Source organism: Athene cunicularia (genome assembly GCF_003259725.1).
Source record: "Athene cunicularia isolate RWA chromosome 1 unlocalized genomic scaffold, athCun1 chr1_part1, whole genome shotgun sequence".
Lineage (NCBI taxonomy): Eukaryota > Metazoa > Chordata > Aves > Strigiformes > Strigidae > Athene > Athene cunicularia.
This window is the reverse complement of record NW_020799091.1, coordinates 43,690,454-43,708,345: the sequence shown is the minus strand read 5'-3', so window position 1 is coordinate 43,708,345 and position 17,892 is coordinate 43,690,454. Positions and strand designations below refer to the sequence as shown.

Here is a 17,892-nt window from a genome sequence, read left to right as displayed (position 1 = left end):
GTAAGTTGTGTTTAAGGTACTCTTTTTGAACAAGAAAGGGCTAGACTGTGAAATTCTGTTGTTGTTAATGTTGTGCCTCCAAGACAGACTAGTTTATGACTTACTTTTCTTCCACCCCCCCCCACCATCCCCCCCACCTCAGGTTGGAAGATTTGAAGTTAACCTCATCAGTCCAGACACCAAGTCTGTTGTGCTTGAAAAGAATTTTAAAGATATCTCCTCATGTTCTCAGGTAAGCATTAATAAGAAGCAACATGTAGATCATCAGAAGAAAAGGCATTTATTTGTTCATAGCTGGAATGCCTTGCTGGTCTATAGGCAGCAGAAAAAAGGAAATACAGAAAGTCTTTTTCAGCTTTCTCTGCTGTTTTCCTTTATTTTGTTTCTAAGACCATTTTTAAACAGTTTGTCCTATCTAAATAACCCTGAATGTAAGTAAATTGCTATTTTACCCCATTGGCTTCTTAATTAAAAAAACGTGTGTGTGTGTGTGTGCGTGTGTGTATGTGTGAGAGAATTTTTAGCAGTTGTGACTAATGTATATACAAATCGTACATGAATTTTCATGTATTGGCTTTGGGGAGTACTGCTGTAGAAATTGGATATTAAACTGCCATTGCTTCATTAACACTTGAAGCAGTCTTGAGGTACTGGTTTGCCTTTACAAGAGCAAGAGCTGTTACTCAAATCGGGGCTTTCACTCATCTGGTAGCACTTTCAAGTAGATATTGCATACAAATAAAGCAAGGTCATTCACAGAAAGCCTAAGTATGGAAAGGATGAGTGCAAAATAACTAGTCTGAGCTGTGGTAGTGGCAACTTTTATCAATGGTCAGAAAACAAACTATAAACTCTTCTGCTTTAGGAAAGCATTGGATATAGTTTTGGAAGCAGCTTAATCTCTGTTTACGATGCTCTTTGGGTGTACTGGTTTTGACCAAGAAAGCTCCTGAAAACCTCTGGAATGAAAGGAGAGCATAAGATCAGACTTCCAGAAAAACAGCAGTTTTGTTCTGGAAAACATGGCAATAGGTGAACCTAGCTATGTCCAGTAATAAATAAATGCCAAGGCTGAGGGATTCACCTATCTTCCTGTTGTTCAGCACCTGTTACTTGTGATACTTTCTGAGGTCTTACTTTATTACCTTTTATCATTCGCTGTGCACATGTCTCACTTCAGGAGTCCTTAAACATTATTACTCTAATTTAAAGTAGACTTCCTGGCATGCTCTAAACCTGTATTTCGCCCCTAAGTGCTTTCATTTTAATGCTAATAACAAATCTGCTCTTGCATGACTATGCTACCAATGCTGGCCAGTACTTGTAACTCAGGTGGAGTCTTGAGCTACCAACTAAAGGTCCAGGCCTTTAAGTAGACTCTGTTGTTTAACTACAATTTGTGTTGCTCTTGGTAGAGAAAAAAGGCGAGTGCAAATACAGAATGGGACAGTATAATCAAACAGGGATGTATTAAGAGCTTTATAATAAATACAGCTCAAAGAGATTCTTAAAGCAGTGGTACAGAGAGCAAAATTTGCAGACGGCTTGAGTCTTCTCCTGCTTTGTGGGTGTACTGAGCTGAATAAAAGTGACACTTCAGCTTTACATACTGGACTCTTGGGTTGCCTATACATACTGACAATAGTCAAACAAAACAGCCTTAAGTGGGACAACCTTTGTTCTGCTGACTTTAAAGCATGGTAGAGACCAGCAAGTCCATGGCAGACCTTCAAGGATTTCCTTCAGTAAAATGTGTACAGTAAATAGTGTTGGTATTGCTGTGTGTTGGGCTTTGGAGGTGGAGTTTTTCACTCCACCTCTTTACTTTCAGTTGGAGCAAAGCTTTTGTTATTTTGCATGCTTGAATAACTCAAAACAAGCACTAACAATATTGTGGGGGTTTTGGTTTGTTTGTTTTGTGGTGTTTTTGTTTTTTTTTTTTAATGCAAAATGGCTACTTCAGAGCAGTCAAGGTTTTTTTCAGTGTTTAATAGAAATGAAACATTAATTTGTCAAGACTAAGGATTCAGTTGCATAAACCTCATTGGTACTTCTTTTAAGAACTTGGTGCTAGCCACAGGGCTTCTCTGTTACGGATTTATAGGGCAGTGATTTACTGCATATTGTTAGACTACAGCTTAGGAATGTTTGTTCTTCTGAAGCTTTAGAAACAATGAAATGAGATATTCTCTTCAGCTTGCATTCTGGATTCTTTCAGTCTGGTCTAATGAAGGTATTTTTATTCTATAGCTTAAGTATGGTTGATCTGCTGTATTCATTATCTGCACTCCATGTACTTGTCAAAGCAGCAAACATTAATTGGTGATAAACCCCTGTGTGTGATATCTAAACTCAGGTGTCAGACAGCTGTAGAAGTTTCCTTGTTGTAGCCTTGCTGACCTCGAGGGAACCCAGAGCAACAAAAAAACCTTGCTCTTTCAGCATGACAACTCTGGCCACCCTCTTAAAGAAGTATGATGGAGGTACTGTTAATTGAGGAATGTACTCTTCTATTCACGCTTCAGTGGGGCAAGAGTCACATCCATCTGCCCCACAAATGTTCTGTGGAGACTGAGAAATTGGACAGCAGTAGATTTGTTCAAACACTGTCAGCAGTGAGAGAACTACAGTCTCACTGAACCACCTTAAGTAAATGTGGTTTCCTTGCAGAACAGAGGGCAACATTTCACTGTTATGTAGATCAACATGTGTATACATCTGTTCTTTTTCATTTTTTGCTCTTGAAGACTTCCCGTGTCACAGAAAAATGAGTTCAGTTAAGTCAGGATTAGTGTGGACTCTGGTAAACTAATGCTGTTTGTGCTATCTTAGATGCCCTCTGCACCTTTGTTAAGTTTTGTTTAAGTAGCACAAATGTAACTTCTGGAATTTTGTTTTTAAAAACTACCGCATTTAGTGACAATATGTTCAGTCTGTCACGTACTGCATTACCAATTTTGTCTAGAGTGTTTTCTGTAATGACAAGCAAGTTGTTCTGCCTCCTCCCCTCTTTTATGATATAGGTGTTTTCTTTGGAGATGGATCCAAGCAACCAAGTTCTGCTTTCTGTTGTATTTGAACCTGAGGGATTAGACTTTCTTTTGGAGAAAATTTACGATTACCATATTCGGATGATAAAAACATTGGCAAAAGCTTTAACAATAGTGAGTCATGTTCCATGAATTGAGACTGGGAATATAGTGCTTCTTAGGAAGCAGCTCTCTTTGATCTTCTCAGTGCTGTTTTTAGCAAGGCAGCGTCCTTGACAAGCAGTTAGACTAGGGTCTTGAAAGAAAACGTCAGTAGTAATGTGTAGTAAATCTTGAAACTTGTGGTATGTAAATTGGTCTCAAAGAACTTATTTAAGAATTTGGTTGGAATTCTGCATGTCATCCCCTGCTCTTTTTGGTGTAGTCCTAACTTGTATTACAGAAAAGCTGAGATCTGTTGCTACTTTGATGCTACTCCAGTCCTGTGTTTTAGTGTGGGCTCATTACATCAAGTTTTCACTGTAGAGACAATTTCAAATACAACCTAGGACTCTAGTAAGTTTTCTTCCCTGAAAATCCAGTTTTCTAATGGAAGAAATTCAGGTCCAGGTCTATTGCTGTATAACTTTTGTTTTGATTGTGTAAATAGCTTTACGTAACTTTTAAAAGATAACTCTTGTAGTTGTAAAATAGTTCATTAGGAGTATGCTTTTATAGGTTTTTGAATTTTTGTATTGGCAAGTGTTGTAGTCTGGTAAATATTTTTGGGATCACTTTGGAAACTAAACCTGTTCATAAAATAGTTAACTAATGCTGTTTTTAAACTCTCTTAGGGTATAAAACACGTTGATCACTTTGGTTTTATTTGCCGGGAATCTGTTGAACCTGGGTTAAGCCAGTACGTTTGCTATGTGTTCCAGTGTGCAAGTGAGTCTCTGGTGAGTATTTATTAATGATCCTAACCTTTTCACTGGATGAAGTCTGAGGCATTTTCTGAACCATGGGAGTCTCTGTTACTCTGCTGTGTCAGCTGAGTCTCAGTGGTCATGTGTTCTCAGGTGTAAGACCTTAGTTGTGAATATGAAAATATGCTATAGAAAATGCATACATTCTGTTCATATATAGCCATATCCTGCTGCTCTGCTGATGCATATATCAATAACAAATAGAAAAAAGTCCAGATGGATGAGTTCACACATGCAGACTGTGAGCATATTTGGGCTCCATATTTGATTGTAACTCTTGCATTTCTAGTCATTGAGACACTTGGTTTCCCATTAAACATGTCATTACATGTAATGAAGCAGTGACAAAGCTGGTGATAAAACCCAAACTTACTTTTCAGGGTATGGTTTAAACTACTGACTGATCCTGCGTGTGTCTTTAGCCTGCACATGGCTTTAGCATTTTCCCTGTTTTGTTCCTCAAGAGAAGAAAATAGTAGCATGGGATCAGAGAAGAAAAAAAATGTAATATGTGTGGATGTGTCTAACTATAAAAAAGTACATTGGACATTTGATTAAGTATGTATCAACTGAAGTTCCAGGTGCCAGTGAGTTAACTAATACAGGTAGTAATAATGTAAGACGCATACAGGAAATCATCTTGGATATTACATTTTTATTTTGAAGCTCTGACACTCTAAAAGAACTTAGTTTCTTTTCAGAAACCTGTTTGTTCCTGATGGCTGTGCTAAGAGCTGCAAACTCTTTCTCAGCTAAACATTTTTAAGTTCTTCTAGCTAGTTAAAAATATAATTTGTTAATCCATTGACTAGCTTGAGAGTGTATAGATTTACATCAATAAAACTTGAAATAGCTAACAGCCATAGATGTACAGGGGTAGCTGAGGCTGCACTTTTTTCAAAATAAGACCTTGTTATAAAATCAGCTCTATCTTTATATTAACAGAAAACATTATATCTGACCTATTGATATATGTGACCATGCATAATTTAAAGACTTAATATGTGTTGTGCAAAGAAACCATCTATTTTTGAACCTCTTTACATATTCTAGTAGTGATATGTGTGGGTGTGCCCTCATTGCAATATGAAATGAACATTCCTGAGCTACTTTCAGGTGCAATCACTTGGACCCCAGTGGCAGTTTGACTGTGGCAGGGCAGAGCTGTAAAACTTAATGCTTTCTGGATTCTGTGATAGCAGGCGGGCTATGCTGATAGGCTTGTGTATCTTTGCTCTAAGCCTAGCTGCAGTTTGTGCTATAATTCTTATGATTTTAGTGTAGTCATAATCCATACGCTTAGCACTGTTCTGTGCATCTTCCATTTGAGAGGCATTGTTGCCAACTTAAAAAAATTATCAGTCTGTATTGCAAGACAGATATTCACTGTTCAATGCCCTGCTTTATTGCTAAGAAGAGACAGCACTCAGAAATTACTCATAGTGCTTAAAATAATATTGGGTTTTGGTCTGGGAGTGTATTTGAATGAGTGTGGAGAAGCACTGTCACCTCAATCTTTCTTACACAGAAGTTGAGTTTTTTCAGTCCTGGTCTGTGGGAGCATAGCACTGCTGTATTTGTGGTAATGCAGAAGGATGGCAGTACCTAAAGAGAAGTTGGTGATTGTCATGAGGCTGGTAGCCAGTCTAGTAGCCTGGAGAGAAGTGAACTGCTGTGGGAAGCTCCTGTCTGCCAGCAGGATTGGTCTGTGGAGTTTTGTGCTAAAACGGTACAGCGGTGGGAGGAAAATTGTTGGGAGGGAGCATGTGCAGTTTACAGGAGAAACTCAAAGCTAAAGAAAAATAAATTAATGCATTTTATTTAGCATATATTCAAGCCAAAAATTCCCACTTGCAACTTCTTAAAGCAGCGGCTACCTGCCCAGTAAGCTTGAGTAGCTGTGGTAAGATACTCAAAATTACACTTGAAGATGGTGAACCATCCACAGAAAAAGCAGAAAGCTGGGAAGGCATCGCTGATGTCTTTAGAAGACAGTAAATAGGGTTTGTTTTCTTTGATTATAAAGCACCTAAGATGTGATTTATAGATCTAATTTGATGTATGTGGCATGCTTTTTTGTTTATATACTTTTTCCTCTTTCCCCTATAGGTTGATGAGGTAATGCTTACCCTGAAACAAGCCTTTAGCACTGCTGCAGCTCTGCAAAACGCCAAGACACAGATTAAATTGTGTGAGGCCTGTCCTATGCATTCATTGCACAAACTTTGTGAAAGAATTGAAGGTAGCAGCCAAGTTCATTTTCTAATTGTGTTTTTCTGATTATTCTAGAATAATTTGAATTATGTTAACTTTCAACTTAAACAGTGTAAGAACAGAGGGAAAAATAGCGCAATAAGCAATTCTTACCATCACTTTTCGCACTCTGTAATCAAGTGGAGGTGATAGCAGTAACGATATTGCAACTGAATATAGTGTAGCTTCCATTATAAATACACACTCTTTCATCGTAATACCTCTCTTAAATGTTAATCAGAGCAGAAAAATCCACTGGTTCTCCTTCTGTTTGTTTGTTTGTTTTTTTCCTGAAGATGCATGCTTTCAAAATAGGTCATAAAAAGAAGTTGTGATCAAAAAAAGGGTCTTGCTATCTTGTGTGTTCTTTCCTGTGTGGGGTTATTTTTTCCTTCTTTGTGTTTATTCTCTTATGCACTTCAAAACCTAGTTCTGTTACGGGGAAATAAATGATTAAGTTAGGAGATTAATATCTAGTAAAGAAAGTCAAGGTGACTACCTGGCTTCATATATGAATAGACAAATGTTTGTAGCTTCTCTGGAAGTGATGTATGCCAGAACACATGCAAAAAATCTTACAAGATAGAATTTAAAAAAAAAAAAAAGTTAGTAGCAGGATCCTATTTTTATAGTCAGTCTGCTGTGTCTCCTTGTGAAGTGTTATATGTAAAAAAAGCAAGTATGTTATAGTAGTCTTGTATCTTCTAGTCTGGTGATGATGGTGTTGGTAATTGCCAGTTCTCCCATTCATTAAAAGTCACTGTTGCTACTTACCTCCCTCTGGTGGCTGAAAAGCAAAATATAAAACCTTAGTGTCATGAAATTCTGTTAGGTTGCGACTGGTATTTTCTGGATTTAACAACAGATGTTCAGAAGTGATAAAGCTTAACTGGAAAAGTCTTCTGTAAATGAAAAACTATAGAGGCTGCTGTATAAGGCAGTGTAAGTATCTTGAACACAGTTACTTACAAGACTGGGATAAGTATCCAGTATCAGAATAAAATCTCTTCTAGGAAAACAACTTGAGTACCATAATAGTATTTTCGTGAACTTCAAACTTTGTGACTGAAAGATGTATTTTAGTGTCCCTTTGTTCTCATCCGTCTGCTCTGTTTAGAGTCTAGAAATTTATCATAATCAAACCTAGAGCTTTATGACATTGAAAAAATCTTGATCTGTTCTAATTACAATTTTCTATGAATGATATCTACCATGAATGGAAAAAACATATATCTTCATCTGATTCGGGGGGTTTGTTTTCCCCCACAGTTTTTGTAGCTTCCTAGAACAAGCTCTGTGAGCAAATGTGCACTTTATCAAACATCAGAAATTCTTTATTCTTACAGCTTTTATGCTGTTCCTACTTTTAAGTGTCTTCAGTTCTCTAGTATGACCTGTCCTTGTGTAGAAATGCATCTAAATTTTTCAATTAAAAGCATCTGAAAACTTCTGAGTATCCTGTCATTCAGTATCTCTCCAGTTACCTCTCTTTTCTATTCCTCTCTTCTTCCTCTCCCATACAGTTGTCAGGCTTCCAGCTGTCAGTGGTCTCTTGGTACTAGGACAGAAGACATCAGTGGGGTAGGGAGCACAACCTTTTACACAGGAGCCAGCCACTTAGCTGCTTCTAGTTCTGTTTTTACTGCTAAAGAAAGGAGACAAAACCATGTGGTTTAGCAAAATCTGGAGTATTTTGTATCATGTATACTGCAGATACACAACTGTCATACGTTATACTTGTATAAGCTCAAATGCAGGCTTACATCTTCTACTATCATTTTTTTAAAAAGTTTTTGAGATACCATTTGAGAATCTAGAAGCTTTAATGTTAATTTCTTTTCTCAGGACTCTATCCACCAAGAGCCAAACTTGTAATTCAGAGACATCTGTCATCATTAACTGATAATGAGCAAGCAGACATTTTTGAACGTGTTCAGGTAATACATTCGAAGCTGTTCTTTCAGATTTGAAAAAGACCACGATAAAATGGACTAGATGATTTTGATTATGCTTGTTTTGTTATGTAGTTGATCTAGAATATACTATTTCTTCACCAAACATCATACTGAAATAACATACTCCAACCTAATCTCATGTGTGATACACTGTTATTGGAAAAGTTTTGATTCCCAAGTCTTCTGAGACAATCTGTGTCCATACCCAGAGTACTGTTTTTCTGAGCTTAGTTCTTCATTTGTAAAACACATTTGCCTACTTGAAAGTGATGTAGGAGTGAATTGAGATCAGGTGAGACATGCAGGTATCAGGAACGTGTCTGTCATTTTCAGAAGCTGTCTTTTTTGACTGATTCTGAAGCAAGATTCTGGTATGAGCAAGTATACTCAAGTGTATGAAGTATACAATGATCTAGACTTTGAAAGGCTAAGCTCTTCTCTAGCTGCCTGGAGAAAGGAGTGGCTGTTTGGTTTTCCTGGATTCCTTATTCCCTTTATAAGGCTATACAATGGCAGGCAATCTTAGAAGACAAAATGTGTGCGTGTAAGGCTCCCTCCTCTCCACAGCCTGTAACTTTTTACATATGTAAGGTTTTGGTCTGTTTTGCTCAGGAGCACGAAGGCACATGAACAGTAGTGCAATTTGACATAGTAATAGTTCACTTTGGCATCTGGAATATCAGTATATTAATTTCAAGGAATACAAGCATATAGAAGGGAAAATAAGCAAATTGTGACTTGAAAGACCACTTTTTTACTTTTCTTTGCTGTTACTGACAGAAAATGAAGCCTGACAATGACCAGGAAGAAAATGAACTTGTGATCTTACATCTCCGCCAACTCTGTGAAACTAAGCAGAAAACTCACATTCACATTGGTGAAGCACCGTTGGTAAAGCTTATTTTTGGATCATTTCTCTCCTTCCTCCCACCCTGCTAAAATGCAATCTTGAATACTAGCAGGGCCACTGCTAGAGTTCATCAGGGATAGCTGAAGCTGGGTAATTAATAGAGGACTGTGAAAAAGAAGTGATTTGATTTATAGTGGCATGCTTGGGTTTTTTAGGTTTGGGGGACAGGAAGGGAGAGAAGAAAGACAACCATTTATTTCTAGTTCTAGATTTCCTCACAGTGTGAGGATACCTCTTCTGTTCTTTTCTTTCCTCCTGATCCCTGCTCTCAAACAGTTATTTCTAGGGACAATAGGGATGAAGAGGGCATTAGCTTCACTTTAGACCACAAACTTATCTAGTAAAGGAAATGGGTAACAGTATTGTTAAACTGATATGCTTTACTACAAGATAGTCTTTAGGGATGGAATGTGTCTGTGGGTTTTTTTGGGGGGTGTATGGGGTTTTTTGTTTTAGTTTTTTGTTCGTGGTATTTTTTTAATAAAAGCGAAGGGTATGTTGTTTATTATGTGAATTGGTTCAGCTCTAGTCTTTTGAGGTCTGCAATTATAAAAAGAATTGCCAAAGCTGAATTGTGTCCTTGCTCATTTCAACAGACCGTTTCTAACAATGCGATTCCAGAAAGCACCGCCAGTGGTGGCAGGTTTAAACTTGACGTTCTGAAAAACAAGGCCAAGAAATCCTTGACTAGCTCTCTGGAAAATATCTTCTCAAGGGTAAGATTAACAACTCATTGTCAGCAGCTCTCTCAGATATCCTTGACAGTAAAGACCTATCAGATTTTTTTTGGTTTTGGCCTCAGTCTGATAAATACTTAATGAAGTGATATCCCTATTGTGTAATCTGAGAGTTACAGCGGGTTTGATTGTGACTTAACTGTGCTAAAGAGTTTTTGGTAAGGCCACACATACAGAGGTAAAAAAGGCAGCTTTCTGAATAATGAACATTCATTTTAGGTAGCAAGTGAGTTAGCTGAGCATTATCAGTTGTGTTGCTTCAGAATAAAAAAAAATTAATCAGGATGGTTTCATGATCCCATAAAGAGATATGTTATCTTCTTCTGAAAGTGTGAATAAATGCACCTGCATAAACTGGAAAACTTTTTGTTTGGAGAAGTAATGCCTTACCTGTCATAGCTAAAATTGCTCATATTGGTCACCAAGAATCTTTAGAAATGAGTAACAAAGTTGTCCTTCTGCAGGAAAAATTAGCAACAGACTTAAGAAGTGAGTTGTTTTTCATTTCAGTGTTAGGATGTGGAATTGCATATAATTACTGGAACTCTCTTACATTAAATAGCCTTTTGAAGAAGCAGTTCTAATTGCAAGTTTTGCTTAGTGTCCCATGCTCAGTAGGGAGAGTCCTGAAAGCATAGAAGAGGCATATAGAGGAGTACCTGATGAAGGCTGGGTCCCTGGGACCCAGTATGTCATTACAGAGAAGGTGTCATGCGCTGTGAGTACTGGATGGCAAGGTCTAAATGCACTTCGGAGCAGTGAAATTAAGTTCCTTCTGCTGATAATTTTAAAAGTACTTTGCTGAATCAAGGCCTAGGTTGCACTTGTCCTGCAGCTTACAAGGGCACATCGTAAAGTGACCTACAAATGTAGGATGCCACAGATGTTTCCTATAAAGGAGGCAAAATATTATTTGCCAGGGAGAATCCTTAGAATTTAAGGTTAGGCGTGAATTTGACCCAGGGCTGAAGCTAACATTGAAACTCTCATGGTCAAATCTGACCTATACTGTGTGGTATGTTTTACACAGTAGGACATAAAAGAGAATGGTGATGGGTAGAAGATCTGGATAATTTCAGCAGTCTGAAATATCATCAGATGGTGACAGCTACAGTCATGCCTTTGCTGAGTCTAATTTCTTTTCCACATCTAAAGAACGTGTGACTGGAAAGTGATCTAGCTCGGATGGTGGGTCACTAAGCCTGTGGTGGTTGTGGAACAGGCGTACATCACTGGGGATAACCCAGTAAAGCAGCCCTGCCATATACGGACATACTAGCACTCCGGTCATGTCAAAGAGAAGTCTTTTATTCAAAGTGCAGTGGTTAAGTTGAAGAGTCTCTGAAGGGAAGTTGCTTATGTATTGTTGTTTTGATACAGTGTGTTCCTTCTCACCAGAACCACTGTGACATGCTGCATGTTATAGTATAAGGACATACACAGTCCATGACTGAGTTCAAGAGAAGTGTACATCTGAATCTGGGTTAGGGTCATTTTAAGTTTGCTATTTATGAAGCTGACTTGTTGTTCTGAGGAAGGCTTCCTCATCTTTAACTTGAAACTGCAATAGATTAGGAACAGCAGTATGTTGTAGTGAATCATGATACACATAGGGGTTCATCCTTGCAGATCTATTTAAAGGTTACACAGTGCAAGACCAAGAAAAAGAATTTACACTGCAGCTTAACCACTAACTAGTTGGTTAAAACAGGTACATACAGCAGATATCTCTGTGCATTGCATACTGTGTGTTATGTGCATACATGTGTTGTACAATGACTGTTTTGACAGTTCTTCATCAGGCTATTACAACAAGCCTAATGGATCGTAGGGAATTCCTAAGGGTATTTATGCATCAAATACTTAATGGTGTGGTGGGTTTTCCCCTCCTTAAGACAGCTGTAAATCACATGGTATTGATGTAATGGATGCTAATTATGCGTGACTTTATTTTAAAGTATGCATCACCTTTATTTTAAAGTACATTTAATAACAAAGAGACCAGAAAAGAACTTCAGAGCTTTTTTCTTTTAAAGTTGGCATTCAGCATCATTTTGTAGATAAAAAGATTTAAGTACAAAGTAAGAGTCAGTATATGCTGAGACTTAAGCAGCCTCAGTCTTAGCAAAGTTAGAAATAAGTATGTAGTAACCAGATATCTAGGAACACTTTAAGTGGTTGGCTTTTTAGCTAGATAAATAGCATCAAGCGACATTTTAAGCTACTTGAAGGAGTAGCTACTCACTTCTCACCATAGGGAAACATGCTGTGTTCTGTGCTCTGGCCTCACTTAGTCTCAGAGGAATGTCACTTTTTCACTTGTTTGTTTTTCTGGGCTGATCTTATTTTTGTCAGGTTTGAACTGAAAACAGGCTGTGGCTTCCTAATGAGGTACCTTAGAAAAATAAATATAACCTCTGTTTGACCTCATGAACAGATTTCTTCCAGCCCATGCTGCACTAACCTCTTCTGTTGGTTTTATTTTCTGCACCAAAAAGCCCTTCTTACACTTTCAAAAGTGTGTTTTTAAAGCTAGTGAAAAACTTCCAAGTTATCCTTTGCTCTTGTTTTATTGTAAGGATAAGTAAAGAGATGCTTTAGTCAGAGTATTCATTTGTAATGAGCTTAAATGGGATAATGTACTTAAAGGGCACTCTAAGTCTTGAAAACAAACCTTACCAGGAAAAAGTAGGCTAAATAAATACTACTGATGTTGACAAAACTTCCCCTGGAGGTGCAAACATACCAAGAGGAGCTCTATCTATAGTTTTCCTAAAACCTAGATATCTTTTTTCCCCTTCAGCATTTGGAAGTGTCCAACATCATATATCACCAATGTTTCATGGGAGTTAAAGTTAGGAGTAGAAGGTAGTCAAAAGTATTGCATCTCTGTGGCCTCTTCCTGTGAAACCAGATGACTGGTAACAAATTCAGCAAAGATCTGCTAATGCTAATTTCTAGAAATTTTTCCTCAGCGTTATAAGCATTATAATTTAAGAGTCTTGTTTGTGTCTGGTATTGTTTGGCTGGATTTGCAGCCAGAGAGTGTTTTTTCACAGTTTTAGTGCTTTCACAACTTTTGCCCAGGTGGACTGAATTTGTCTGAAATGTCTAGATATGGAGTAAACTCTCTGTTGAGATTGTAGTATGTCAAATGCATGCACAGTACTGAAGTCGGGAGCTTTTTGAACTCGACTGTTTAAGTCAGCTCAGCTGTTTCCTCTCAGATGGATCAGGAAAAAAACAGAGCTGCAAATTTAAAACTCTGGGAGCAAGGAGGCAGAAGATACAGTTTTGCCAGCTAAAGATGTCACTGCTTGTAAAATCCAGTGTTTGCCCCGTGATCTGTCATCTTTTATCAAATGTGTCATGTGCCTGAACTGTCCTGTGTTCATCTGCACAGCTGTTGCCATCTTTGCCTAACCTTCAGTAAAAGAGGAAAAAGACCAGATTAAATTAATCACCTTTTTCTTTCAGGGAGCCAACAGAATGCGAGGCCGCCTGGGAAGCGTGGACAGCTTTGAGCGCTGCAACAGCCTTGCTTCTGACAAAGTAAGGAGCTTAGTTAAAATTGGCACGTTTTTACGAACGGGGGTTAGTGAAGTGTAAATACGGCACTCTGTTTCGATATGAAGGAAGTAGCACAAAGCACATCAATTTACAAAACTCAAATAAGAGTTTCCACTGGGAGGCGGAGGGTGTAAGAAAACTGGCATATATGTTGACTTGAAGCTACGCTTCCCTTTTACAAAAAGCAGGGAATTTCTGGTCAGCTTCTGCCTTGTTTCACCAAAGTAAAAAGGGTCATATCTCAACAAAAGAAAATGCTCTGAAGGTGAGGCATCCTTTCTGTAAGTAATAGTTGCTTTAGGGAAGTAAAAATTCTTGACCTAAAACTAACTGTTGGGGATGCTGTATGGGGGCAAGCGGGCAGAACGCTGTTCACTTTCTTTCTGTTTCCTGTTTTTAACGTTTTACCTCACGTGAGGATTGGTTGCAGGTTTTCCCAGGAGGTAAAGATTCTGTTATGGTTTTCCTGCTACAGTTACACATAAACTGGCTGTGTAATAACAATCTCTCATCCAGGATATCACTATGACGGTACAGGAAGTATGCTCGCGGTATGTCGAGGAAACTAGCTAGAAGCAGTTTCCCTAGTCTTTTCAATTCCTGTGTTTTCTTGAAAGAGCCAGAAGTCCAGTAGCTGGAATGCTGATCCCTGTGAAAGGATGCCTAGAGTAATTAGTATGTTGTTTACATTGTATATATATTTTATTCCTCCCTCCCCTTTTTTTTTTTTTTTTTTGAAAGAAGAATGTTGCTGGTTTGGAGTGAATTATCAAGGGATGTCTGGTTTTGGTGATAATTAGCATACAATAGGCCATGACCAAGAAGGGGGAGAGGCTTTGGTGCCCCGATGCAGTGCACAACGCGTGGGGTTCAGCACAGAGCGGCAGGCCTCACTCCACCACCACTTCCTTTCAGGACGCTTCGCCGGGCAATTCCCCACCCGCTACTCCTCCAGCGTCCCCCGTGTCCTCGGCCTGGCAACCGTTTCCCGAGGAAGACTCGGACTCACCACAGTTCAGGAGGCGTGCGCACACCTTCAGCCACCCCCCCTCCAGCACCAGGCGGAGGATAACACTCCAGAACGGGAGGTCCCAGAGCGTCCGGTCCCCGCTGCTGCGGCAGAGCTGTGTCGACACGGCGAGGTGAGTCAAGGCATGCTGTGCCACACGCCTGCTGTCTCCTGTGATTTCGGTACTCAAGCCTCACCCGTGTTCCTTCTTACGGTAGCTGGTTTTGTGCTGCTGTGGATTTTATTTATTTATTTGCAGCCCGTCTTCTCTGCTTCCGAGTAGTCCGGTACTTCGCAGCAACTCCCTAATCCCTGAATAGTGGTTCAGGGGAGGCGTCAATCCAGCTAATTGATTGTAGAACTGGATGCCGGCACCAGTTTATTTATTTATTTATTTGTCGCCTCTGAGCTGAGCCTTTTTTGGCAGTGTTGGTAGTCAGGCCCTTTGGAGAAGAGGTCCTCACCGCTTTTAACTGCAGTGATGGTAGCCTGACGGTTTTATTCCAGGGTGGAAAAGGCACTGACAGCTTCAAGTGTCTGTCGCTGTATTAGCCAAGCCTCCTAGAGAGTATGTCCAGAATTAAAACTGGTGAGGAATCTTGCAAAAGGACTTAAGTATTAAACACCTCCACTGAACCGTGAGGCATACGATTTCCCCGTTTGCCTTTCTCCGGACCTTCCCTCTGTAACTTCTTTCCCCTTCCTTTTTGGAGATTCTCCAGCTATTAACATGTGGAACACTGTTCCTTCAGGAGTTCCTTCACTCAGTCAGAAGAGGTCCCCACAGTTCATTGTGGGCTTCTTTGGTTGTAACTTCTTTCTGTGCTTCCATCCTGTGCTTCCATTCTATCTGCAGTAAGTGACTGTGCAAACTCCAAAACTTTTACAAGATTCAGTCCCAGATGAGCTGATATTTTTCAGTGCTTGGCTACAATTATGCTTTTTTGGGCTCTTTCTAAAAATGGCTTTAAATAATAACTTCTTAGTTGTTTGATGTCTAGATTAAAATATCGGTGTGAATGTCTCACCAGCTTGTAGTGAAAGGCAAGTTTACTCTGTTTAAAAAAATGGAAGGGGGTGAAGGGTAAGAAATTGAAGTAGCTTGTTACATTGTGTTTCTGAAGAGATAAATAATGTGTTTTTTGTGGAGATAAACTTTGGTTGGTTTTTGTTGTTTTGTTGTTTTTTTTGTTTTTTTTTTTTCCACTGACCATATTGTATGCAAACAGGAAACCCTGACAGTTCAGACTAAGGACTTGCTGACTTCACTTCTTTGTAATAACTTTTAGAAGTCGCTGATTAAATGGCATCATCAGCAGATTTTCAGTCAAAACAGTTTGTAGCAACTTAGTTCTAGGATAGGACTTTTCATTCTTTCCTATTGAGGATTAATCAAAAATGTTAAGTTAAAGAAACTGAACTAATTTTTATGTACCCCCAACACTTTTTACTGTTATAAAGTAATGTTTAACTGTGTAATGGGATTATCTTTCTTGCTTTAAACACATCACAAAAAAATTTATCTAAAAATAGTGCATTTAAATAATCTCTGCTTTCTAATGTGTTCTAGCAATACACATTATATACAAAAGCAAAAGAAAACTGATGAGAAGTAACAAGGTGGTTCATGTTATTGGAAGCAAGTTTCTAAGGATATTTTCTGAATGTTTCAGAGATTCTTTTTCTGAATTTGCTTTGAGAATAAAACAGGGCTAAAGGAATAAGCTGGTCTGCCTGTTCTGCAATGTCACTGAAATGTTTCTTAAAAAAAATCCACTGTAACAGCAAAATAGTATCATCAGGGAAACTGCCCAGTAGTGCACTTGGTACATTTTATCTTCTGGGAAACAAAGTTATTGTGAGCCAAGATGAGGTACTTGGCCTGTATCTTTAATCCGGATGTTTTTCTGTTGTACCCGAATCCATGCTGACCCATCTGCTGTGTTCTCTTGTTGCCTGCACAGTCCTATTGTTGGGGTTCGGCGTGCTTTCAGTGAGAGTGAATCTGCGTCACCTGGTCTCCCCTCCTCTGTCTCTGCCCCTTCTTTCCTGAAAAGCTTTTACCAGGGCTCAGGAAGGTTGCTCCAGCAATCAGAAAGTGACCTCTCCAAGAGGTGAGAGCGTGGTCTCCATCCTGGTTCTTCCGTGCCACCAGCTTAACAACAGGATTCCCAGTGCAATGCAGCACATGGGATCTCTCCCACTCTGCCTTGTGCTCCTGCATTTCTAACAGACCTCTTAAGTAGTTGATGCAAATGGGCAAACTGGCTTTTGGCCAAAAAAGCCTGTTAAAAATAGAGGCTTGTCTGCTGACATCTAGTAACTGTGACCTGTTTCTGTTGCAGTGTTGCAAATCTGTTGCATTGGTTTGTCACTTGAAATGCAGTGGTTTTTAGGAGAGTCACGCCAATTTAATGCTTTCTCTGCTGAATGCAAACCAGCATGTGTTGCTGTGATCACTGGCATGTGATAATAAGAGCGATGTGAAGAGTGTACAGTACTAATGTGGGGTGCCTGTGCATGAGGAAGGGGAAGCACCAAGTTAGCTGGGTGATACTGGCTGTGAGATGTTTATAGAGAACTGGCAAATAACTTCCAATTGAAGAGGAGTGGAGAAGAAGAAAAAATATGAGAAAGGCTTTCTGACATCAGTGTTAAAAGACTGAATATCTGAATGGAAGTCACACTTCTAAGCATAGGCTCTCCTTTAGGAGGGTGCTTGAGGAAACTGCATATGGGCTATTTTTCTGAAGTAGGCCTGGAGTGATAAGATGGAGCTATAGTTTTGAACATTTTTTGCCATTGCTAGCCTTTTTATTTCTCTTCTGTCAATGATAACTCCTTTTTTCTTCATCCTTGTTCACTGAACTACCCTTGTGTTTCTAGAACCCTTCATCTCTGAGCGTGGCTCTCCTCTAATTGTTCCCAAGTGTGGAGTTATAGAAGGTGCTTTTGTAACTGTTTCTCCCTGGAAAAATAACAGTAGATTGCATTCTTACCGAAAACAAATGTTGATGAGATCTGGATTCTGGATGCGTTAGGACTCTAATACATGGGGATTTCAGCTGTATGAGATGGGTGTGTAAGTTTGTAGGGGTGCCTAAAACACAGATTAGTTTTGTCATCTCCATTTTAGGGTAGACTGTAAGAAATTACGTCAATATACAAACTAATGTGAGAGGCAGCTGACCTGAAGGTGGCTTTAACGTACATTTCAGTCACCTCTAATAATATATAAATACAAAGTACATATCATCTCCTTAAGTACATTATATCCTGCCTTGATTTCAATGACATTTAAAGTGTCTCTTTCTGACCTCTAATCTGTTATTGGTGTACAGCATGCAGCTAAAAACTGTAATGTAGACACAATTACAAAACACTTAGTGGGAAGTTTCTACAATTTAGGTCCTTCCAGAAGAATAAAGTGAAACATCCTTACAGGAAGGTGACTGCATAGTCTCAGTGGCAGGACCCCTGCTGTGCACTGTGCGCCCCCCCCC

The 17,892-nt window shown here is 39.1% G+C and overlaps 1 protein-coding gene across 1 annotated transcript in view; it reads left to right on the top strand.

Annotated features, from left to right (window-relative positions):
• Positions 1-17,892, top strand: part of TBC1D4 (TBC1 domain family member 4) — a 44,230-nt gene that overhangs the window by 1,622 nt on the left and 24,716 nt on the right. The window contains exons 2-9 of the mRNA XM_026852162.1: positions 143-232; positions 3,824-3,928; positions 6,065-6,197; positions 8,054-8,145; positions 8,944-9,054; positions 9,670-9,789; positions 13,288-13,362; positions 14,296-14,522. Coding sequence (XP_026707963.1) covers positions 143-232; positions 3,824-3,928; positions 6,065-6,197; positions 8,054-8,145; positions 8,944-9,054; positions 9,670-9,789; positions 13,288-13,362; positions 14,296-14,522 — 953 coding nt within the window. The remainder of the gene's footprint in view (positions 1-142; positions 233-3,823; positions 3,929-6,064; positions 6,198-8,053; positions 8,146-8,943; positions 9,055-9,669; positions 9,790-13,287; positions 13,363-14,295; positions 14,523-17,892) is intronic.